The sequence below is a fragment of the Onthophagus taurus genome, chromosome 5 (genome assembly GCF_036711975.1).
Source record: "Onthophagus taurus isolate NC chromosome 5, IU_Otau_3.0, whole genome shotgun sequence".
In the NCBI taxonomy this organism is placed as follows: domain Eukaryota; kingdom Metazoa; phylum Arthropoda; class Insecta; order Coleoptera; family Scarabaeidae; genus Onthophagus; species Onthophagus taurus.
In genome coordinates this window covers 11,611,313-11,636,871 of record NC_091970.1, presented here as the reverse complement: position 1 = coordinate 11,636,871, position 25,559 = coordinate 11,611,313, and the positions used below count along the sequence as shown (strand labels likewise).

The following is a 25,559-nucleotide window of genomic DNA, read 5'->3' as shown; positions in this document are numbered from 1 at the left end:
ATCAACCCCATTTCTCTAATTTCAAAAATAAACGAAATATGAGCATTTTTTGAAATCACGAAAATTTAACTTTTTGGCTATAACTTAAAAACAAAGGAAGATAGAGGTTTGATGTTTGCGGGATTGAATTAGTCTCGAAAAAAGACACCGGGACATGGCACCTACTTTTTTCGTATCTCTTATAGTTTCTGAGATAGCCTATAATAACACCCAAATTTGCCCACCCTGTACAGGGTGTCCAAATTTCGATGGGTTTGCAGGATATCTCAGTTATTATGAAAGATAGAAAGTTGCGGTTTTCGCGAACCTGAGCTACTTTTTTGTGAAACTTATAATGCCTCAAACCAAATTTTCATAGACCTCTTCGTTTTTGATATACAGGGAGTATTTCAAAATTTACGATTTTCAGACACCCCCCGTCGTATCTCGGCTATCCGGAAACTTAGTAAAAAAGTAAAAACGGGTTCTAATAGATTATTTTACGGAGAATCCAATGGTGCACGTAGAATTTTTCTAGTCATCACGGTTTTTGAGTTATAAACACAACTTAGGTTTTTTTAAATGGAACCAGCTATATTTTATTTTTTTATTGAACTGGATTTTTTTCAAGCTTTTCAATGATATATAATACTCTATACTTACCTTTATAATTAACCTCGAAATTGAATAAAATACATTATTTTATAAGTAGGCAATGATAAATAGACTGCCTAGCCTGACGTCACAGAGATGGGCGGAGCTTATATCGACTCCAAACAATTTCGTTGCTAACCACAGTTGCTAATGATAAACCGTAATAAAAATGTCATAAAAAGTCACTTAGTTTATTTTATTTTAACACTAATTGAAAAATTGCATATGGTAATTTACCGTTAGCAACACACTTAGCTATGAAAATGTTTGGAGTCGATATAAGCTCCGCCTATCTCTGTTACGTCAAGGCTTAGGTTGTCTATTAAGTAATCGCGTTGCTAGGATACCGGAATAAACAAAGTAAATATAGTTAATTACTGTCAAACTTAATTTTGAATTTTGTGCTAACAATAAGTCGTGTGTTACTTAATTACCTTTAATTAACTTAACTTAATTATCTTTTTCTTGAAATGGAGCGCTATGAAAATTATGAAAAATATGACATGCTAGCATTTTACATTCATGCAAATGAAAATGTTAATCAAGCTGCTGAATTATACATAAATAGGTAGAATGCAACATTTATCAGCAATAACATTTTATTAGCAGATTGTTTCACTTCAGATATCCAGAAAGAGCGCAACCAAATTCAAAAATTTTTTTGCGAATAAAGTGTAATTTGATCAATTATGGAAGTTTTTTGATGCCCAGGCCAAAAAAATATAATAAAGAAAATCGGAATAACAATGAATTTACCGTGTTAGGATGTGTGGAAGCCGCGCCTAAAACATCATGTAGGGAAATTGAATGTCAAGTTGGAATTAAAAAATCGACAGCCTGTGCGATTCTAAAAAAGTATAAATATAAACCCTACAAAGAACAAATAGTTGACCACTTACACCCGGGAGATGCCGAACGACGTTTGGAATTCTGTAATGTATGGTCTGATGAGGCATATTTTACCAGCACAGGAATCTATAATCGTCATAATAACAGGCATTGGCATCAAGAAAACCAACATATTATAATTGAGCGGGAGCGTCAAGGAAAATTTGGTTTTAGCGTGGCATGTTTTATTATTGGGCCACGAATTGTTTACAAAATATTTGAAGAAAACCTTTGCGCTAATCGCTATTTGGCCCTCTTGCAAGAGGCTTTGCCAGAGATTTTGGATGATATTCCTCTTATTCGGCTAAATAATATTTATTTTCAGCAGTCGCTACCTAACTGCAGAATTTCCTGGTAGGTGGATAGGCCACATGGTCCAACACATGGTCCAACGCGATGGCCAGCAAGATCACCTGATTTATCTATTTTGGACTTCTTTTTATGGGGATATATCAAGAACAAAATTGGAATTGAAAATTGCTGTAACTGATGCTTTTTCACATTTACAGCAACATCCCATAACTATTCTAAATGCAATTAAACGCATTACTAAACTTTGTGAACAATGTGTGCATCAAAATGGTAACAACTTTGAACAATTCTTGTAACTTGAAGCCATATTTGCATAATGTTTAGTTTTTAATAATTTTTCGTTTTTAGCAAACAAAATTTAATAGATACATTTTTTTAATAAGTCAATAATTAATATTATAGTATTTTCAAAATTCTTTGTTTATTCTGGTATCCTAGCAACGCGATCACTTAATTTATCATAGCCTACTTATAAAATAATGTGGTTTTTTTAATTTCGAAGTTAATTATAAAGGTAAGTATGGAGTATTATATATCATTGAAAAGCTTGAAAAAAGTCTAGTTTAATAAAAAAATAAAATATAGGTGGTTCCATTTAAAAAAACCTAAGTTGTGTTTATAACTCAAAAACCGTGATGTCTAGAAAAATTCTACGTGCATCATTGGATTCTACGTGAAAAAATCTATTAGAACCCGTTTTTACTTTTTTACTAAGTTTCCGGATAGCCGAGATACGGGGGGTGTCTGAAAATCGTAAATTTTGAAATACTCCCTGTATATCAAAAACGAAGAGGTCTATGAAAATTTGGTTTACGGCATTGTAAGTTTCACAAAAAAGTAGCTCAGGTTCGCGAAAACCGCAACTTTCTATCTTTCATAATAACTGAGATACCCTGCAAACCCATCGAAATTTGGACACCCTGTACATATAATGTTATATTATTTTTAGGAGTGGTGCAATCTAACATTTATCGCACTACAAAAGAATATAAGGAGAAGTTATAAGGAAAAGTTCAATTAATTGCTGATTATGATGAAACTTGCAAGAATTCGATAAAACAATTAATTCAGATTTTTTTAAAAAATGAACTTCCTACCCCTGATAAAGTATTGACTGAAATGAAACAGCGTGAAAATGTACAAATTTATGAAAATGATAAACTTCAGGTCATGTTCTAATCAATATAAAAAAAATCGAGTAAATGTATGCTGATATAATTAAATATGATATATTAATTATTGTAGATATACAGGGTGATTCAAAAAACCGCTGAGACTTCTAAAGCAGATTATACATGAAAAATTAAGATGAATAGTCTTAATATACAGGCTGTCCCAATTTCGATGTCCGCATAGGCTATCGAGCGAGATGTCATGATCTCGTTTTTCGAGAAAATGTTAATGCCGAAAACTCCGAACAGGTATCGTCTTTTGTTTTCGCCCTATCGGCCAAAACTGAAATTTTTGCAAAAACGACAATCGTGAATATCTCACTTATTATCAAAGATGGAGTATTATGAATAAAACATTATAAGGGCAACTTTTTACGAAGAATTCAGTGGCGTAGGTAGAATTTTTCTCCCATCATTTATTTTCGAGATTTTAGACGTAACCTTATTTTTTTAAATGGAAACCATAGTTGGCTATGATCTAAAATAATTTGTTATTTTCTTCTGATAACAAATATACAGTGTGTCCCCGGATAGGTAAAACGACTCTTATAAAATGTAAATTTTTTTCGATATTAATTGTCATTTTTTGGGGTTCAGCCCTGCTTAGTTAAAGACTAATTTTAAACATATTTTCAAGCTTTAAAAGTTTAAGTGAGTATTGACACTGAAGCGAAAACTTCTTGTATGTCAGGTAAAGTACCTTTTCTGTTTACAGTATGGTAAAATGTTACTAAGAAATTTTGTTCAGAATAAAAAGTTATGACCATATGCAAACTTTCGGAATCATTGGCCTACTTTATAAGATTAGATACTTTATTAAGATTTTTTGTTTTGAGATTCAAATTGTTCGGGAGAAATAAACAAAGCGTTGTTAAAATGTTCACAAAAAATTAATTGTTCGTTCGCCCACAAAAGAAAACAGTTAATCATAATTAACAGTTAATCAGTTTCATCATAATTTTTTTTAGAGTGAATACTTCCTGCTGTAAGAAATCTTTTGATTAAACGAAGACAAGTACTTCTTTTATTTCCAGTATTTGAAAATTTTCCACTAAATAAAGCAATAGCCATGTTTATCGGTTTTCCCCGGTTTTATAACATTGATGCCCGTCTGCACCGCAATAGTTAAGCGTCGCTTTACGCTAAGCTTTCCTTAAATTTTTAAATCGGTTTGCACCGTTGTTTAAGCTACGCTTATTCTCAGGTTAATTTAAGCGTTCAATGTTCGGAGTTTACCGGTTAAGCGTAGCTTTAAATTACGTGAAAAAATTTATTTGTCATTGTGTGACGTGAAAATTGTGAAAACATGGATATTTTTGACGACGATGAAGATATGTTTGGAAATGATGCAGAAATATTAGAGATTGTTGATTATGGATTTCCTAAACGGATATATCTACGGCGCAATCATTTTGAAGATTTGGATAACCTTACATTTTTTCAACGATTTCGTTTAACAAAGAATACTGTTTTAAACATTTTACCACTAATTGAAGAAAAGCTTGAATATCCTGCAGACATGTACGTAAAATATTATGTAAATAATAAATATGTAATTAATTATTGATTCTTTTTGTAGAAATAACAGCTTAAGCCCTATGGACCAATTATTAACATGTCTACGTTTTTATGCTACAGGTGGACATTTGTCAACCATATCAGATTTTATGGGGACTCATGTTTCTACATCATCAAGAATTATTAAAAATGTTTCAATTGCATTAGCTAGTCTATCTCATGCTTACATAAAAATGCCAACAGAAAATAATATTCAAAAAATACAAAGAGATTTTTATAATATTGCATTATTTCCAAGTATTGTAGGATGCATTGATGGCACCCACATAAAGATACAATCTCCAGGTATATTGACATAATTTAATAAAAAAAAACCTTAACTAAACAAATAAATAATATTTTTTTTAATTAATAATTTAATAATTTTTTTTGATTTTCATAATACTTTTTCAACGAATCAACGCTTCTATAACATGTATTTGGCGACTGACTGTTAAATTCGTCAGCAATAACTTTCCAAATACTTAATTTTTGTTCCGCAGACACACAGTTTGTTTTTCTGTTTTCGACAATGTTTTTGTAACTGGAAACTATTGATAATAGTACTTCCTTTTCGCGGCAACTATAATTAAGAGAACGCATTCTCTTTTTCTTTTCCACGTCCATTCTTATTCGGAGTTGTAAAAAGTACAAATTTCGCACACTAACTTTGAAATGTCAAAACCAATTATTAAAAAAAGATTATCGGTAATACAGTTTCCCATTTTCACCGATTTAGTGCGTTGTTGCCGAGTTTATTTTTGCTTTACTAAACTTTCTTAAATATATTGCGGTGCAACGGATTACATTTAAAGCTTGGCTTAAAAATTAAGGGACGCTTAGTTAAGCAAAGCTTAACTCAAAAACGGTGCAAACGGGCATTAATCACGTAAATTTTTTCCTCTAATGTTAACAGTGTATTTAAAAAACACTTTAAGTTTACTAAATTACAGTTTGGCAGATTAATATTGACAGGAAAGAAATTTTGTTTTTCCATGGCAGTCTTTTTAGAAATAAAATTGTTTGATATGGATTTTTATCAAAGTAGGCCGATCATTTCAAAAATTTGCATATGGCTATAGTTTTTCATTCTGAACAAAATTTCTTAGTAACACTTTCACGTACTGTAAACAGAAAAGGTACTTTACCTGCCACAAAAAAAGTTTTTCTTTCACTGTCAACACTCATTTGTTTTTTAAAAATTGAAAATATGTTCAAAATTAGTCTTTCATCAAGCAGGGCTAAACCCCAAAAAATTACAATTAATATCGAAAAAATTTTACCTTTTATAAGAGTCGTTTCACCTATCCGGGGACACACTGTATACAGGATGGTTCAGTTTTTAATCGGGAAACTTTACTAGGACGTAGTACTTGCCAAAATAACACAAGTTTTTTATATAAACATAGGGTCGCAACTCTTTTGTTTTCGAGCTATGAGCGATCAAAGTTGAGCTAAAAATTTACATTTTATTATTTATTTCGGCTATAAGTAAACCGAAGAATTTGAAATGTGGTATGTATTTACTACTGGTTAACATCTTGTTTTCTAGCATACCTTAAGCTTCCCTAGCGCCCTCTAAGGGGATGAAATTCACCACCCCCTTGGTTCTTTTTAGAAGAACTTTTTAACGCAATGCAATATTAACATAGAAAAATATGGGTTGTACAGCTCATTCTTTAGTGGTTCTTTTTTGTCTGTTTAGTTTTTCTCTTAAAATTGATAGTTTTTGCGTAAAAAAATAAAATATGTTACATTGCGCGGCAAAGCGCTACCTACAAATAAAAAACAAAATTTTAAGTTGGCTATGGAAGATGTAAACTTACCAGGATTTTGGACTAACACAATAACACAAATTATTTACGATTTCGTCTCTTGACTTGTTTTCTCATTAAAGTAATAAAAAATTTAATTAAATTTAAGTTAAAATAATCATTCAAAAGATAAGTAACATTTAATAATAAATTAAATAGTATACTAAAAAAATGGAAATTACAAAACAAACAGAAAACTAATTAAGAATCAAAATGAAACAAATTTATCAAAAAAACTCATTACAAAAATAAACACAATTAATTTAAAAATTGTTCAAAATGCATGCCATTGTTATCAATGCATTTTTGGCATCTTGTAACAACAGAATTAACTGCTGCTAATATTTGAAACGGATTGTTCCTTAAAGTGTTAGCAGCGTCTTTTATTTTTCCCAACAGTTCTTCCCGAGTGTTTATTGGAGCGGCGTAAACTAGATTTTTCATATAGCCCCACACAAAAAAATCTAAAACGTTAAGATCAGGAGACCTTGGTGGCCAGGCAACGGGACCTCGGTTTGCCTCTTGATAATTGACAGGACCTAGTCGTCCTATCCGTCTATGACCATGCACGTACGTTAGCGCTGTAATGCGATGGTGCCCCATCCATCTGAAGCCAATGTTGCTCCAGATCACCTAGAGGAACGTCCGATAAACATTCCGCCAAATCGTTTTGCAAAAAATTTAAAAAATAAGGCCCACAGAGGTTATTATTAATGACACCCATCCACACATTAAAACTAAACTCTGTTTGGTAGGTTTTTGGACGTATTGCATGGGGATTTTCATGCTCCCAACTATGTAAGTTATGGTAATTTACGACACCCCTTCTTGTAAACGTGGCTTCATCTGTCCACAAAATCTTCTTACAAAAATTTTGGTCACGTTCAACAGACTGTACAAACCACCTACAGAAAGTTACTCTTTTAGGACCATCTTCAGGTCTTAAATTTTGTACAGGTTGAAAACGATCAGAGTTCGTAAAATTGTACTTCTTGAGACTCGTAAATTTTGAGCTTGAAGTAGTCTAGCAGCTATGCGACTGCTTAATGTGCTGTCATTATCAAAAAGGTTTAAAATTGCTCTTTGGTTTCTGTTATTTTGATTATTTCGTACTTGCTGGGTATTTAAACCATATTGTCGAAAACGTTGATGTGTATTGATAAATACCTGAGGATCAGGACATCTTCTATTAGGAAACCTTCTAGCGTATTCTCTAGATGCCGCTTCCGCATTTCCATCACAAAAACCATAAATAAAATGAATGTCTGCGTATTCTTCTGTCGAAAATAATCGTGGCATGATCAATTTTTCGTAGTTTTTTAAACAATGATCAACAATAAAAAAATAATGATACTTTAACTTAATAACAATCAAGAAATATTTTCAATAATTGTCAACAATTAAGAGGATTTAACGTAACTAACAGCTCGTCTCAATACAAACATAAATTGTTTTTTGAAAATCAAAGCCAACTTTTAGAGTAATTTTAGCTAAGCATGGCGGTACATGGCACGACATTCCATTTTTTTACACAAAAACTATCAATTTTAGGAAAAAAACTAAAGAGACAAAAAAGTACCATTAAAGAATGAGCTTTATAACCAATATTTTTTTATGTTAATACTCCATGGCGTTAAAAAGTTCTTCTAAAAAGAACCAAGGGGGTGGTGAATTTCATCCCCTTAGAGGGCGCTAGGGAAGCTTAAGGTATGCTAGAAAACAAGATGTTAACCAGTAGTAAATACATACCAAATTTCAAATTCTTCGGTTCACTTATAGCCGAAATAAATAATAAAATGTAAATTTTTAGCTCAACTTTGATCGCTCATAGCTCGAAAACAAAAGAGTTGCGACCCTATGTTTATATAAAAAACTTGTGTTATTTTGGCAAGTACTACGTCCTAGTAAAGTTTCCCGATTAAAAACTGAACCACCCTGTATAGTTTGTGGAGTATATTTTTTATAGTTATTGAATAATTAACAAAAATTCATTTTATTCTATCTAAAACTATTGTACGTATGTATTTAAAAGTTAATGTTGTTGTGGTGATAACCATACCATGATGGAAAACATTGTTTCCAATTATTACCAAAGCTTGTAGTAGTATTTAAAAATTCACTAACAACTCTGGCATTATGTGCTGGTGCTCCGTCATATTAAAAATATGTCATTTGAGACATATTTAGTGGCAAATTGTCGACCAAAGGCTCAATGTGCTGCCTTAATATAAATATTGAGGTATTTCCCTGAGTTTAAGTTTTTATGGTAGATACTATATGCCAAAATTCTATTATCTAAAAGCGCACACCATACATTGAACCCCAATCTTCTTTGAACACTCAAAGACTTCATCGGTCCATATGACATTTTGAACAAAATACAGATTATTTAATTTTTCTAAATATCATCTACTAAATTCTAATCTTAGATTGACATCTCCGCCACGTAAGTAATGAGTAAGCCCCGCTTTGTATGTTTATACTTATTTTTCTTTCATATTCGGGAGCAGCGGCTTTTGGGTCAGAGATTTATCACAAGTGAAGCGAACACATTGACTTCATCCTCTCGCAGATCATTTTGGTATGTTTTTGCACGTGATTTGGGGAAGGACGAAAAATCTATTAAATTTTCTGCTAACCGACTGAAGGTCGCATTCTTATCTGATAACTGATAACATATAGCATTCCATCATGTCACATTTTTCATAATTTTCGAAATTCATTGTAAAGTTTTATTGAGTTTTGTTATACTTTGACACTTAACATGCTGGTGCTTCGTACCAGCATATAATGCCAGAGTTGTTATCGAATTTTTAAATACAAACTTTGGCAATTATTTGATACATTATGTTCCATCATAGTATGTATGGTCATCACCATAGCAACATTAACTTTTAAATACATACATTAGCTGTAGATAGAACAAAATGAATTTTTGTTCATCTACAGCACACAAACTATATATATTTGTTATCAGAAGAAAATAACAAATTAATTTAGGTCATTGCCAACTATGGTTTCCATTTAAAAAAATAAAGTTACGTCTAAAATCTTGAAAATAAAAGATGGCAAAAAAATTCTACCTACGCCACTGAATTCTTCGTACAAAGTTGCCCATATAACGTTTTCTTTATAATACTCCATCTTTGATAATAAGTGAGATATTCGCGATTGTCGTTTTCACAAAATTTTCAGTTTTTGTCGATAGGGCGAAAATAAAAGACGATAGCTGTTCGGAGTTTTCGGCATTAGCATTTTCTCGAAAAACGAGATCATGACATGTAAGCTACTTTTTTTCTATCTCTTTTAGTTTCGGAGATAGCCTATGCGGACATCGAAATTGGGACACCCTGTACATATAATGTTATATTATTTTTAGGAGTGGTGCAGTCTACCATTTATCGCACTATACAAGAATATAAGGAGAAGGAACAAGTTACGCCACCTAAACAAAGTTCTGGAAGACACTCATTAATTGCTGATTACGATAAAACTTGCAAGAATTCGATAAAACAATTAATTCACAGATTTTTTTTATAAAAATGAACTTCCTACCCTTGATAAAGTATTGACTGAAATGAAAATGTAGAAATTTATGAAAATGATAAACTTCAGGTCATGTTCTAATCAATATAAAAAAAATCGAGTAAATGTATTCTGATATAATTAAATATGATATATAATTATTGTAGATATACAGGTTGATTCAAAAAACCGCTGACAGACACTTTTTTAAAAATATTGTCTACGCCATTACTCTCTACGCGTGTAAAGTGATCAATTATCTATCAATTGGTCTCTTACAAAACTTTGATCAAAGCAATAGTTTTTAAGAAAAACACGTTTGTAGAAAATTTATTAATTCAATCAAAAACTGTTGCTTTAATTAAAGTTTTGTAAGAGACCAATTGATAGATAATTGATCACTTTACACGAAAATACTGCCCGTTTGACAAAATTAGCGGTGGAGTTGAAAATATTTTTAAAAAAGGGGTTTTTATTGCAGATAATCTTTAATTTTAAAGAAAGTTTATGTCTCGTTAAGGAGGCATTTGCGACCCCATGTATATTAAGACTATTCATCTTAATTTTTCATGTATTATCTACTCTAGAAGTCTGTCAGCGGTTTTTTGAATCACCCTGTATAAAGAGAGATCGAAAAAGTGTGTTGATAGAACATGATGACATAATTAGGTGGAGAAAAAGGTATTTGATGACAATTATAGAGTATCGCCGCCAAAATCGGCCAATATATTATTTGGATCAAACATGGCTAAACGAAGGTCATATCAAACAACAAATTTGGGTGGATGACAGTATAAAAAGTAAACGACAAACGTTTACAGAAGGATTACAGGCTTACGTAATCCTGCTGGGAAAGGGAGACGTCTTATTATTTTGCACATAGCATCTGATCTCTGGTTTTCTGGAGAATGGTTTATTTTTAATGATGCTTTGATCAAGTGTTAACAGTGAAACACAACAACATCTGAAAAGCTCGATATGCAACCTTGGTTGACATCCAAAAATATTCAGTACAATGAAAAGATGGTTCGGTCTTAGCTTATTCACCTAATTCGACTAAATAAAGACCCATATAATACTCACGTAACAGATAAGATGGTCAAAAATTGCATCAAAACTGTTTTTGACCAACCCAAATGAGTTGGTGTGGGCTCAGTTAAAAAATGAGGTGGCAAATAAGAATACTTCATTCAAATTAGCAAATTTGAAGGTACTTTTAGTACAGGCTATCCAGAATGTCACTCTGGACAATTGGAAAAAATGTGTTGAAGATGTAATTAAAGAAGAATGTGTGACTAAATAAGATGACATAATCGAACCATTCATTATATCATTGGGCAAAGATAGTTCAAGTAAAATGGATAGTGAATAATTACTTTATTAAGTTATTGTTTTATATGTACGTATGTATACGTTCTGCCGTTTGTCTAAATTGTTGTTCGCTTGTAATCTTATAAAAATAAGGATTATAGTAGAATAAAGCAACATTCAGAAACTTTCATTAAAAGATGGACGATATACAGCCTGTTCTAAATTAAGTGCGCACCATATTGCTAATGGAAGACTAAATACTGCTTGCAGAAGACTACTTACTGTTGACAGAAGTATAGAAACCGCTGGAAGAAGACTAATTGTAAATACAGCTGGTGGAAAACTATACAGTGTGTCCGTAAAGTAGCGGATATAGTGACTGGTTAGACAAAATAAAACCGCAATGGCGGCGGTTATTTCATAAAGTATATCAAGTAAAAGAGTTAGGATTAGATTTAAGAACTACTGATATAGTAAAGAAATATTCAAATGTATGTACCAAAGATAGATCACAAAGTATCAAGGGTTTTAGATTAGACATCAAAGTAAAAAACGGTTCCTCACCCGTGTTCCACAGGCCCTATAACACCCCTCATGCCTTAAGGGAGAGTGTGGAAGCGGAATTGATGGCTATGGAGAAAGCAGGGATAATCGAAGGAGTGTCGTACAGCGACTGGGCAACTCCTATGGTGGTTGTACCAAAAAAAAATGGCAGTATTCGCTTGTGTGCAGATTTCAAGGTAACATTAAACCCTTTATTGCATGTGGATAAGTATGCATTATTATTGATAGAGAACGTGGTAACTTAACTCAGGTAAGATCATTTTTGGGGATTTTGAACTATTACAGGAAATTTCTTCCTATGGCTTCTGATGTATTGGTACCATTGTATGACCTAGAGAAAAAAAATTCAACTTTTGTTTGGGACAGCAAGTGTGAGACAGCATTTCAGGAAGCAAAATGTCTTCTGTTGAGGAGTTCTATGCTAGTGCACTATAACCCAAAGTATCACCTTATGCGTGTGGAGCGATCTTGAGTCACATTATTGAGGGAATCGAACGACCGGTGATGTTTGCATCATCAACATTTACAGCATGTCAACGATATTACGCACAGATTCAACGTGAGGCATTGGCGATTGTATTTGCAGTAAAAAAATTTCATAATTACATATATAGGCGACAATTTACATTAATTACGGATCATCAACCATTAAAGTTGATCTTCGGAGAGAAAACTGAAGTACCGGCAGTAGCAGCTGCGCGTTTGCAACGATGGGCGTTGTATTTGTCAGCTTACAACTACAATATTGAATATAAAAAGGGATCAGAGATTAGTAATGCAGATGCGTTCTCTAGATTACCTCTTGAAGAAGAGACCGAACACATAGACAAAATTCACGGTATCAGTGATGTTGGTGGAAGTTATCTGCTTGCGGAAGACGAATTGAATGGTGAACCAGTAGATGTATATGATCTAATTAAATACACTAAAGTCGATCTCATTTTGTGCCGTGTTGCAGAATTTATCCGAAGAGGATGGCCAAATACTAAAGTAGAGGAGTCGTTAAAACCTTACTTTCAGAGGAAGCATGAAATAACCTTTGATAATGATTGTATGGTATGGGGTGCAAGAGTGATAATTCCAACTGCATGAAGAACACATTGGAGTAGTGAGAATGAAGATGTTAGCCAGAAGTCTTTACTGGTGGCCAGGAATAGACAAGAATATTGAAGATGTAGCGGCACATTGTGTGGACTGTGCAACGGTGACATCGAAACAACCAGAACAAAAGTTTACGACTTGGACTAAATCAAAGAAAGCGTGGCAGAGGTTACACATAGATTTCTTTCAAAAATTTGGGAAGTATTTTTTGATAGTGGTGGATGCTTTAAGCAGATGGGTGGAAGTTAAAATTGTTTCGAGCACGAACACCATCACCCCATTGAGAGGATTATTTACAGTTTTCAGACCTCCATTTAATGGAGAGAAATTTCGAAAATTCTGTATAAAAAATAAAATCAAACACATATTAACACCACCGTTACACCCACGTTCGAACGGATGTGCAGAACGCCAAGTGGCAACTATAAAGCAAAATATGGAGAAGATCATAAAATGTAAAACTGACGAGGAATTACAATTCAGAATCGACAATATTTTACTGAAACATCATGTGACACCTAATAGTGTAACAGGCAAAACTCCAGCGAAGTATTTATTGAAATACATTCCACGAACTAAGTTAGATTTTCTAAAACCGAGAGAAAAAAGAGAAAATGTGAAGTTAGATCACATAAAACGACCAAAAAAGACATTTTTTGAGGGAGAAGAAGTTCTAGTATATAATAAAAGAAATGGAAAGAATAAGTGGATTAAGGGAAAAGTACCAAAAGCGGTGAGTCGCTATACATATCTTGTAAATACGGAAGGAGAAATCCGTTATGTACACGGAGAAGATTTAAAAACTTATAAGATTGATCAACCGGAGATCTTGCCAGATTTATTAAATTCGACCAGAAATGTAATACCACAGACAAGTCAAACAGATACACCTGATTTGGAGTTAAGAGAAGAGTTGCACCCATCAGAAGATTCTGATGCTCCTGAACCGGAAGCTTGTGCTGGTCCTAGTCCGGTGATTACACCACATACCCCAAAACCATTTCCTCCTGCACCTCCTGTTAGAAAATCTATGCGAATTAAACGACCCCCTAATAGACAAAATTTATGAATGATATATTTATGTAAATGTGTTTTTATTGTTAGTTGAGGAGAGATGTTATACAGGGTGTATCTGAATGACTGCAACAAACTTCAAGGGGTAATTCTTTACTGAATTAAGGGTACTTTGATACTTTGATTGAACCATAGGCGACTTCGGCTCCCCTAAGGAGCTACACCCCTTCAAAAATGTCGGAAAATTTTGGTTAAATTTGTTTTTCTCAAAAACCATAAACGCTAGGAAAATGAAATTTGGGGAATATGTTTAACTCATAATAGGGCACGTTTTGACCCTATTTGTACTTTCAACCTACCCTTCTGAACTACTAAACGTAACCACCCCCTTTGCATTTTGCGAATATTTTTTTTATACAGATGATAAATACATTAGAAAAATTTTACGTAGATAGATGAAAGTATTTTAAAACTTTTTTGTCTCTCTGAAATTTTTCCAAAAACAACTAATTTTTGAGAAAAAAAATAGTAAAGCAAACACTGCCTTTTAAACAACGGGGTTGTCAATCAAAAGTTGGAATGAATTATTAATGACAAAATTTTAGTAGGCTTTGCAATCTTTATCAGAAATATTTTTGACGTTTAAATGTCAGTTTTTCTTACTATTATTATTGTTTTTCAAATTAATTTTTGAATAAAGTTCTATCGCATTTTAAATAAAACAATAATAATGTAAGAAAACCACTGATATTTAAACGTCAAAAATATTTCTGACAAAGATTGCAAAGCCTACTAAGATTTTTTTCATTAAAAATCATTCCAACTTTCGATTAACAACCCTACAGCTTAACAGTTAGTGTTTGCTTAATTATTTTTTTTCTCAGAAATTATTAATTTTTAAAAGAACATCAGAGAGACAAAAAAGTTTTAGAATAGTTTTATCTATCTAACTGAAACTTTTCCAATGTATTTATCATCTTCATAAAAAAAATCTATGCATAAATTGAACGGGGGTGGTTACGTTTAGTAGTTTAGAAGGGTAGATTGAAAGTACAAATAGGGTCAAAACGTGTCCTATTATGAGTTAAACATATTCCCCAAATTTCATTTTCCTAGCGTTTATGGTTTTTGAGAAAAAAAAATTAAACCAAAATTTTTCCACGCGTGAAGAAAAATGATTTTCCAGGAATATAAGAAATGGTTAGGAAAATTTTCTTTTTGAATCTGAAGCAAAAGGACACCAGGAATATGATGCCGTTGAAATTAGATCAATTAGAAACCTCGAACAAGTCGAAATTTGCGAATGTTTGAAGAAAATCAGTTTTTCCGGAAAATAGGAAATGATTAGGAACATTTTCTGTTCCAATTTAAAGCAAGAGGCGACCAGAAATAAGATGCCGTTTAAATGAGATCGATTAGAAACCCCGAACCGAATCGGCCAAAATTTGCGAATGTTTGAAGAAAATCGATTTTCTCGGAATATAAGGAATGTTCTTTTCGAATCTGCAGCAAGAAGCGACCAGGAATGTAATGCCGTTGACATGGGATCGATTAGAAACCCCGAACAGCCCGACATTTGCTTATGTTTGAAGAAAATCAATTTTTCCGGAATATAGGAAATGGTTAGGAAAATTTTCTGTTCGAATCTGAAGCAAGAGGCCACCAGGAATACGATGCCGTTGAAATTAGATCGATTAAAAACCCCGAACGAGCCGAATTTTGCGAAAGTTTGAAGAAAATCGATTTTCCCGGATAATAAGAAATGGTTAGGAAAATTTTCTTTTCGAATCTGAAACAAGAGGCGACCATGAATACGATGCCGTTGAAATTAGATCGATTGAAAACCCCGATCACGCATTTTTTTCAGTTTAAAATCTATGGCTGAAATCTATGGCCAACTTCACACGCGTAATTTGAACACCTGTATCTCCAAAACAAAGCGTTTGTGGACCTATGTTTATATAAAGTTTTTGTGTTTAAAAGATCTATCGACTGTTAAAATCTTGCTACAAAAACCTGAAACACCCTGTACACAGGGTGGTTCAAATTCGATGTCCGAATAGGCTAACTCGGAAACTATAAGAGTTAGAAAAAAAGTAGCTTACATGTCATGATCTTGTTTTTCGAGAAACTGCTAATGCCGAAAACCTCAAAGCGCTATCGTCTTTTGTTTTTCCCCTAGAGGCGAAAATTGAAAATATCGTAAAACCAAGAAGTGCAATTATCTTTGTTATTATTATAGGTGGAGTATTATAATTAAGACATTATATGGACACTTTTTTACAGAGAATTTCATGACTTAATCAAAAAAAATTTTTCGGTTTTAGATTTTGAGATATCATGACAATTTTCGTTTTTTAAATGGATACAACCACTGATTATTCGCTTATTAAATTCGTTATTTTTTTCTGATTACAAAAATATAGAGTGTAACAGGTCTATTTCTTATTGTTTTAGAATAAAGCTAAAAATAAACTTTTTCTTTAGTGTCCTTAAAGAAATTAAATTTACAGGAAACTGTAAATTATAACTAAAAATTATTATACTATTTAATAACAATATTTTTCGGACACTCACTGGAAATGGCCTATATTTCCTTATTACAAATCGTAAAGAAAAGTACCTCATTTCTTTATAGCAACCATTTCTTTATAGCAACCAAATAAACAATTAATTATTTATTAGAATAAATATTAAACGTACAATTATTAAGATTAGAGAAGCTTATACTTGATGTACACTGTTGTAACTGTAAATCACCACATGTTAGTGACGATTTTGATAACACCTCCTGATGAACTCCTGATGAATCATTACTTTATTTTTTTTGTTTGGTTGCTGTAGTGAGGGAAACGTCAGAAACGACAATTTCATTCTCGAGCTCGTCGTGTACTTTTTAAATAATTTCTTATAAAATGTAGGTAATTCATTTAAATTAGTGTCCGAAAAAACATGTGGCTGAAGTTAGATTCACTCGCCAGACACAGATTCGAATATTTACAGTCGATCAAACAAGTAGTGGTGCTAAAATTTTATTTCAAATATGAACTTTTCTCACCACTTGGGAGCGTTTCACTCTAAAATCACGCTAAGTACTTAAGTTGAACCCTCTAGTACCCCCGTATCTAGAGATGGGGATGCTGGAGGAGGGTTTAATTTCTGATAATTTTGTAGAGTAATTTTAGGATTTTTTTTCTCATCCCCCGGGGGGTGCTTCACTTTGCAACCACGCTAAGTAATTAAGCCGAACCCTCTAGAACCCCCGTGCAAGATCAAAACCCCCGAATTTAGAGATGGGGATGCAGGGTGAGGATTTAATTTTTGTTAATTTTGTAGGGTAATTTTAGGATTTTTTTTCTCATCCCCCGGGGGGTGCTTCACTTTACAACTACGCTAAATAATTAAGTCGAACCCTCTAGAACCCCCGTGCAGGATCAGAACCCCCAAATTTATAGATGGAGATGCAGGGTGAGGGTTTAATTTTTGTTAATTTTGTAGGGTAACTTTAGGATTTTCTTTCTCATCCCCCGTGGTGTGCTTCACTTTGCAACCACGCTAAATAATTAAGTCGAACCCTCTAGAACCCCCGTGCACGATCAGAACCCTCGAATTTAGAGATGGGGATGCAGGGTGAAGGTTTAATTTTTGTTAACTTTGTTGAGTAACTTTAGGATTTTTTTCTCATCCCCCGTGGTGTGCTTCACTTTGCAACCACGCTAAATAATTAAGTCGAACCTTCTAGAACCCCAGTGCACGATCAGAACCCCCGAATTTAGAGATGGGGATGCAGGGTGAGGATTTAATTTTTGTTAATTTTGTAGGGTAACTTTAGGATTTTTTTTCTCATCCCCCGTGGTGTGCTTGACTTTGCAACCACGTTAAATAATTAAGTCGAACCCTCTAAAACCCTCGTGCACGATCATACCTCCGAATTTAGAGATGGGGATGCAGGGTGAGGGTTTAATTTTCGTTAATTTTGTAGGGTAACTTTAGGATTTTCTTTCTCATCCCCCGTGGTGTGCTTCACTTTGCAACCACGTTAAATAATTAAGTCGAACCCTCTAGAACCCCCGTGCACGATCAGAACCCCCGAATTTAGAGATGGGGATGCAGGGTGAGGGTTTAATTTTTGTTAATTTTGTTGAGTAACTTTAGGATTTTTTTCTCATCCCCCGTGGTGTGCTTCACATTGCAACCATGCTAAATAATTAAGTCGAACCCTCTAGAACCCCCGTGCACGATCAGAACTCCCGAATTTAGAGATGGGGATGCAGGGTGATGGTTTAATTTTTGTTAATTTTGTTGAGTAACTTTAGGATTTTTTTCTCATCCCCCGTGGTGTGCTTCACTTTGCAACTACGCTAAATAATTAAGTCGAACCCTCTAGAACCCCCGTGCAGGATCAGAACCCCCAAATTTATAGATGGAGATGCAGGGTGAGGGTTTAATTTTTGTTAATTTTTTAGAGTAACTTTAGGATTTTTTTTCTCATCCCCCGTGGAGTGCTTCACTTTGCAACCACGCTAAATAATTAAGCCGAACCCTCTAGAACCCCCGTGCAAGATCAAAACCCCCGAATTTAGAGATGGAGATGCAGGGTGAGGGTTTAATTTTTGTTAATTTTGTAGGGTAACTTTAGGATTTTTTTTCTCATCCCCCGTGGAGTGCTTCACTTTGCAACCACGCTAAATAATTAAGCCGAACCCTCTAGAACCCCCGTGCAAGATCAAAACCCCCGAATTTAGAGATGGAGATGCAGGGTGAGGGTTTAATTTTCATTAATTTTGTAGGGTAACTTTACAATTTTTTTCTCATCCCCGCGGAGTGCTTCACTTTGCAACCATGCTAAATAATTAAGTCGAACCCTCTAGAACCCCCGTGCACGATCAGAACCCCCGAATTTAGAGATGGGGATGCAGGGTGATGGTTTAATTTTTGTTAATTTTGTAGGGTAACTTTAAGATTTTTTTTCTCATCCCAAGTGGAGTGCTTCACTTTGCAACCACGCTAAATAATTAAGTCGAACCCTCTAGAACCCCCGTGCACGATCAGAACCCCCGAATTTAGAGATGGGGATGCAGGGTGAGGGTTTAATTTTTGTTAATTTTGTTGAGTAACTTTAGGATTTTTTTCTCATCCCCCGTGGTGTGCTTCACATTGCAACCATGCTAAATAATTAAGTCGAACCCTCTAGAACCCCCGTGCACGATCAGAACCCCCGAATTTAGAGATGGGGATGCAGGGTGATGGTTTAATTTTTGTTAATTTTGTTGAGTAACTTTAGGATTTTTTTCTCATCCCCCGTGGTGTGCTTCACTTTGCAACCATGCTAAATAATTAAGCCGAACCCTCTAGAACCCCCGTGCAAGATCAAAACCCCCGAATTTAGAGATGGAGATGCAGGGTGAGGGTTTAATTTTTGTTAATTTTGTAGGGTAACTTTAGGATTTTTTTTCTCATCCCCCGTGGAGTGCTTCACTTTGCAACCACGCTAAATAATTAAGCCGAACCCTCTAGAACCCCCGTGCAAGATCAAAACCCCCGAATTTAGAGATGGGGATGCAGGGTGAGGGTTTAATTTTTGTTAATTTTGTAGGGTAACTTTACAATTTTTTTCTCATCCCCGCGGAGTGCTTCACTTTGCAACCATGCTAAATAATTAAGTCGAACCCTCTAGAACCCCCGTGCACGATCAGAACCCCCGAATTTAGAGATGGGGATGCAGGGTGATGGTTTAATTTTTGTTAATTTTGTAGGGTAACTTTAAGATTTCTTTTCTCATCCCAAGTGGAGTGCTTCACTTTGCAACCACGCTAAATAATTAAGTCGAACCCTCTAGAACCCCCGTGCACGATCAGAACCCCCGAATTTAGAGATGGGGATGCAGGGTGAGGGTTTAATTTTTGTTAATTTTGTTGAGTAACTTTAGGATTTTTTTCTCATCCCCCGGGGGGTGCTTCACTTTGCAACCACGCTAAATAATTAAGCCGAACCCTCTAGAACCCCCGTGCAAGATCAAAACCCCCGAATTTAGAGATGGGGATGCAGGGTGAGGGTTTAATTTTCATTAATTTTGTAGGGTAACTTTACAATTTTTTTCTCATCCCCCGTGGAGTGCTTCACTTTGCAACCACGCTAAATAATTAAGTCGAACCCTCTAGAACCCCCGTGCACGATCAAAACCCCCGAATTTAGAGATGGGGATGCAGGGTGAGGATTTAATTTTTGTTAATTTTGTAGGGTAACTTTAGGATTTTTTTTCTCATCCCCCGTGGAGTGCTTCACTTTGCAACCACGCTAAATAATTAAGCCGAACCCTCTAGAACCCCCGTGCAAGATCAAAACCCCCGAATTTGGAGATGGGCATGCAGGGTGAGGGTTTAATTTTCATTAATTTTGTAGGGTAACTTTACAATTTTTTTCTCATCCCCCGCGCAGTGCTTCACTTTGCAACCATGCTAAATAATTAAGTCGAACCCTCTAGAACCCCCGTGCACGATCAGAACCCCCGAATTTAGAGATGGGGATGCAGGGTGAGGGTTTAATTTTTGTTAATTTTGTTGAGTAACTTTAGGATTTTTTTCTCATCCCCCGTGGTGTGCTTCACTTTGCAACCACGTTAAATAATTAAGTCGAACCCTCTAAAATCCCCATGCAGGATCAGAACCCCCGAATCTAGAGATGGGGATGCAGGGTGAGGATTTAATTTTTGTTAATTTTGTAGGGTAACTTTAGGATTTTTTTTCTCATCCCCCGTGGAGTGCTTCACTTTGCAACCACGCTAAATAATTAAGCCGAACCCTCTAGAACCCCCGTGCAAGATCAAAACCCCCGAATTTAGAGATGGGGATGCAGGGTGAGGGTTTAATTTTCATTAATTTTGTAGGGTAACTTTACAATTTTTTTCTCATCCCCCGCGGAGTGCTTCACTTTGCAACCATGCTAAATAATTAAGTCGAACCCTCTAGAACCCCCGTGCACGATCAGAACCCCCGAATTTAGAGATGGGGATGCAGGGTGAGGGTTTAATTTTTGTTAATTTTGTAGGGTAACTTTAGGATTTTTTTTCTCATCCCCCGTGGGGTGCTTCACTTTGCAACCACGCTAAATAATTAAGCCGAACCCTCTAGAACCCCCGTGCAAGATCAAAACCCCCGAATTTAGAGATGGAGATGCAGGGTGAGGGTTTAATTTTTGTTAATTTTGTAGGGTAACTTTAGGATTTTTTTTCTCATCCCCCGTGGAGTGCTTCACTTTGCAACCACGCTAAATAATTAAGCCGAACCCTCTAGAACACCCGTGCAAGATCAAAACCCCCGAATTTAGAGATGGAGATGCAGGGTGAGGGTTTAATTTTCATTAATTTTGTAGGGTAACTTTACAATTTTTTTCTCATCCCCGCGGAGTGCTTCACTTTGCAACCATGCTAAATAATTAAGTCGAACCCTCTAGAACCCCCGTGCACGATCAGAACCCCCGAATTTAGAGATGGGGATGCAGGGTGATGGTTTAATTTTTGTTAATTTTGTAGGGTAACTTTAAGATTTTTTTTCTCATCCCAAGTGGAGTGCTTCACTTTGCAACCACGCTAAATAATTAAGTCGAACCCTCTAGAACCCCCGTGCACGATCAGAACCCCCGAATTTAGAGATGGGGATGCAGGGTGAGGGTTTAATTTTTGTTAATTTTGTTGAGTAACTTTAGGATTTTTTTCTCATCCCCCGGGGGGTGCTTCACTTTGCAACCACGCTAAATAATTAAGCCGAACCCTCTAGAACCCCCGTGCAAGATCAAAACCCCCGAATTTAGAGATGGGGATGCAGGGTGAGGGTTTAATTTTCATTAATTTTGTAGGGTAACTTTACAATTTTTTTCTCATCCCCCGTGGTGTGCTTCACTTTGCAACCACGTTAAATAATTAAGTCGAACCCTCTAGAACCCCCGTGCACGATCAAAACCCCCGAATTTAGAGATGGGGATGCAGGGTGAGGATTTAATTTTTGTTAATTTTGTAGGGTAACTTTAGGATTTTTTTTCTCATCCCCCGTGGAGTGCTTCACTTTGCAACCACGCTAAATAATTAAGTCGAACCCTCTAAAACACCCGTGCACGATCAGAACCCCCGAATCTAGAGATGAGGATGCAGGGAGAGCAAAGAAGACACTGCTGATAGGTGGCTATCAGATTCCTGTATTGATGCCTTCGTGTTTGCATATTTGCAAAATTTTGCTGATGTATATTATGTTGACACAGCCTCAACACAGTTTATGTTTTCAAACAATACCTCTCTGAAGCTACAAATTTATTCGGAATGCTTCAATAAGTACAGATACATATTAATTCCTTATAATATTAATTTTTCGCATTGGACTTTAATTGTTTTAAGTGTACCTAACCGCTTAATATATTTTTTTGATCCAGGACACACAAATGCCCAATCCAAAATTTTTAAAATGGTAAAAAAGTTTTTTTTCGTAAAGTTTTTCGTAAAATCGTAAAGTTACTCTACAAAATTATCAGAAATTAAACCCTCCTCCAGCATCCCCATCTCTAGATACGGGGGTACTAGAGGGTTCAACTTAAGTACTTAGCGTGATTTTAGAGTGAAACGCTCCCAAGTGGTGAGAAAAGTTCATATTTGAAATAAAATTTTAGCACCACTACTTGTTTGATCGACTGTAAATATTCGAATCTGTGTCTGGCGAGTGAATCTAACTTCAGCCACATCGAAAAAACTTCATGTATTATTCTTAAAGAAAAGTAACTTCTTTACTCATCGCGTTTCGTAAAGAAAAAAGTATACTTTCTTTACTTATAATACAAATAACTATTGTTTTACACAAAAGTTGGAATAGAGTGCATTATTTCACTTTTTTTTATTAATATTTAATATTATTATTAAATGACTCATATCAAAAATATAATATATCAAAAAATGCCCTCATATATCAAAAATTTTCTAAAGTGTCAAATTAAAAATCCTGTTTTTTTAAGATGGATTACGAAAATTACGAAAACTTTAACATGTTAGAATGTTACATATTAGAAAATAAAGTAAATTTTACATCAATTGTTGGTAGAATAGTTTTTAATTATAATTTACAGGAAACTGTAAATTTAATTTCTTTGACGACACTAAAAAAAAGTTTATTTTTAGCTTTATTCTAAAACAATAAGAAATAGACCTGTTAAACTCTATATTTTTGTAATCAGAAAAAAATAACGAATTTAATAAGCGAATAATCAGTGGTTGTTTCCATTTAAAAAAACGAAAATTGTCAAAATATCTCAAAATCGAAAACCGAAAAATTTTTTTTGACTACGTCATTAAATTCTCTGTTAAAAAGTGTCCAAATGTATTAGTTATAATACTCCACCTATAATAATAACCAAGATAATTGCACTTGCTGGTTTTATGATATTTTCAATTTTGGCCTCTAAGGGAAAAACAAAAGACGATAGCGCTTTGAGGTTTTTGGCATTAGCAGTTTCTCGAAAATCAAGACCATGACATGTAAGCTACTTTTTTTCTAACTCTTATAGTTTCCAAGTTCGCCTATTCGGATATCGAATTTGAACCACCCTGTACATGTGTAATATTAAATAAAAATCAATTTAAAAATTTAATTTGAACACCTGTATCTTCAAAACAAAGCGTTTGTCGACCTATGTTTATACAAAATTTTTGTGTTCATTTTAAAAGATCTATTGACTGTTAAAGTCCTGCTAAAAAACCTGAAACATCCTGTATACACAAGGTATTATTTATTGCAAATTTAGTAATTTAAATTTGACTCATATTTATTTGTTCAATTGTGATATCACAAAGTCAAAAAAATCTTTATCTTTATAATGATAACATTACATTATTAATGGGATTAACATTTACATTGCTGTTAAATTAAATTATTAATTAAATAAAACTTACTTTTTCATAAATATAAACAACCTCTGCACTTGGTTGATCATCTTCCCATTCCTTTTCCGGTTTAACACGAATTACAACCACATCTCCTTCCAAAGCACGATTCCTATCTAATTTCGTATCCAAAACATAATCCCTACATGTCTTATCAGAATGTGAGACATAAGCTTTGTGATGATTTTTTTGATTAATCCGAATTGGCCCTTTAATTAATACTCCCAACTTTAAACCTTCATCAACATCCTCTTTATTTAAATAATCCAAATAATTTTTGTTCTTCTTTTTTACTTCTTCCTCTTTGGAGACGTTCGTTTTCATTTTATTTTGATTTTTTTTAATGTTTTTTGATTTTATTGACTGTAAATTTTCATTTTTATTACGTATATTACTTTCTTCAATTATGATCGAATCATTTTTACCATCAAGCGTCTCATTAATGATATCGGAAGATTCATCTGAAGACTTACTATTCATATCAATTTGTTTTCGTTGATGATGGTGATTAGTTTTAAAAATGTGTGGTCCATTTTCATAAAAATACTCATTGACGTGTTGACAATTTCCGTCAATATTGTCACGTTTACGATAAAAAAGTCCTCCAATTGATTTCGAGGTGGTTCCAAATTGAAATAAAAACGTTTCATTTTTGGTTTTCTTTTTTCTTTTACGCTTTCTGATACGTTTTTTTACCTTTTTCGTTGGTTTTTCGGAGTTTATATCGATTATTTCTTCGATATATTGAAATTCTTCTTGCAAAGATAACCTCAAATTTTCTTCTGGAGTTGAAACGTATAAATCAACGAAACCGTTTAACAACTCTTGGGTGTGGCTCATTTTTAAAATCGAATTCATTTCCATGGCTTTTATTTAATTTATAACTCTTTTTATTACACAATTAATTAATTATGAAACACAAAAGTAAATATTATTATTTATTTTGAGGTTACATCAACTAAACGTCAGTGATGAAACGTCAAAATGGAACTAACTTCAAGTTTATCGTTTAAAAGTAAATTTATTTATAGTTATTACAAATTTCTTTGTTTTTCATTGTTTCAAAGATAAATTTAATTAGCAATAACGATAATATTTATCAATAAAATTATAAAAAAATGTTTTAGGGTTTTAAGTAATTTTTGAATGGTATCGCTGATAAAGTTGTTTTATCAACAATAAATTGTTTATGTCAAAAATAATAAATATTAATATTATTAATTACACATAAATATGAAATAAAATATTTTAAACGGGGAAATGAGCGAAATAAACCTTGATCAAATCATAATTTCCAAGATCATTCTTGCCAAGTTTGAAACGTCAACTCTTACAATAAAATTAGACGACGTACAAATTCTTGAATTCTACAACCACTGTTATTTAACTTTTCTAGCCCACCCCATAGAGATCCTTACTTGCTTCATTTAGGAGTATTGAACTCACAGAGCCATCTTGTTGAGCCCCTCGGTACACCACAATCAGCGTTGCCACCCTATGCCGACCAAATATTGGTAGAATCAATGGTAAAAATATATATATATTTACAAAACAATATTGCTCTCTTGCACTTTTGCTCTTAGATACGTCAATATTGAGATAGATACAAAAATGTTATGAATTTGTTGCTCTTTTAAGTTATTAAAGGTAACACTTGGGAATCGGTGAATGCTATAAGAAAATTTTTATAACAAAAATTGTTGCAAATTTTATTGTTAACAATATTGCTCTCTTGCACTTTTGCTCGTA

The 25,559-nt window shown here is 33.9% G+C and overlaps 1 protein-coding gene across 1 annotated transcript in view; it reads right to left on the bottom strand.

The window, feature by feature from the left end:
- Nucleotides 1-24,802, bottom strand: part of LOC111419931 (Dis3 like 3'-5' exoribonuclease 2) — a 41,700-nt gene extending 16,898 nt beyond the window's left edge. Inside the window, exon 1 of the mRNA XM_071195789.1 lies at nt 23,820-24,802. Coding sequence (XP_071051890.1) covers nt 23,820-24,674 — 855 coding nt within the window. The 5' untranslated portion in view covers nt 24,675-24,802. The remainder of the gene's footprint in view (nt 1-23,819) is intronic.
- Between the last annotated feature and the right edge of the window lie 757 nt (nt 24,803-25,559).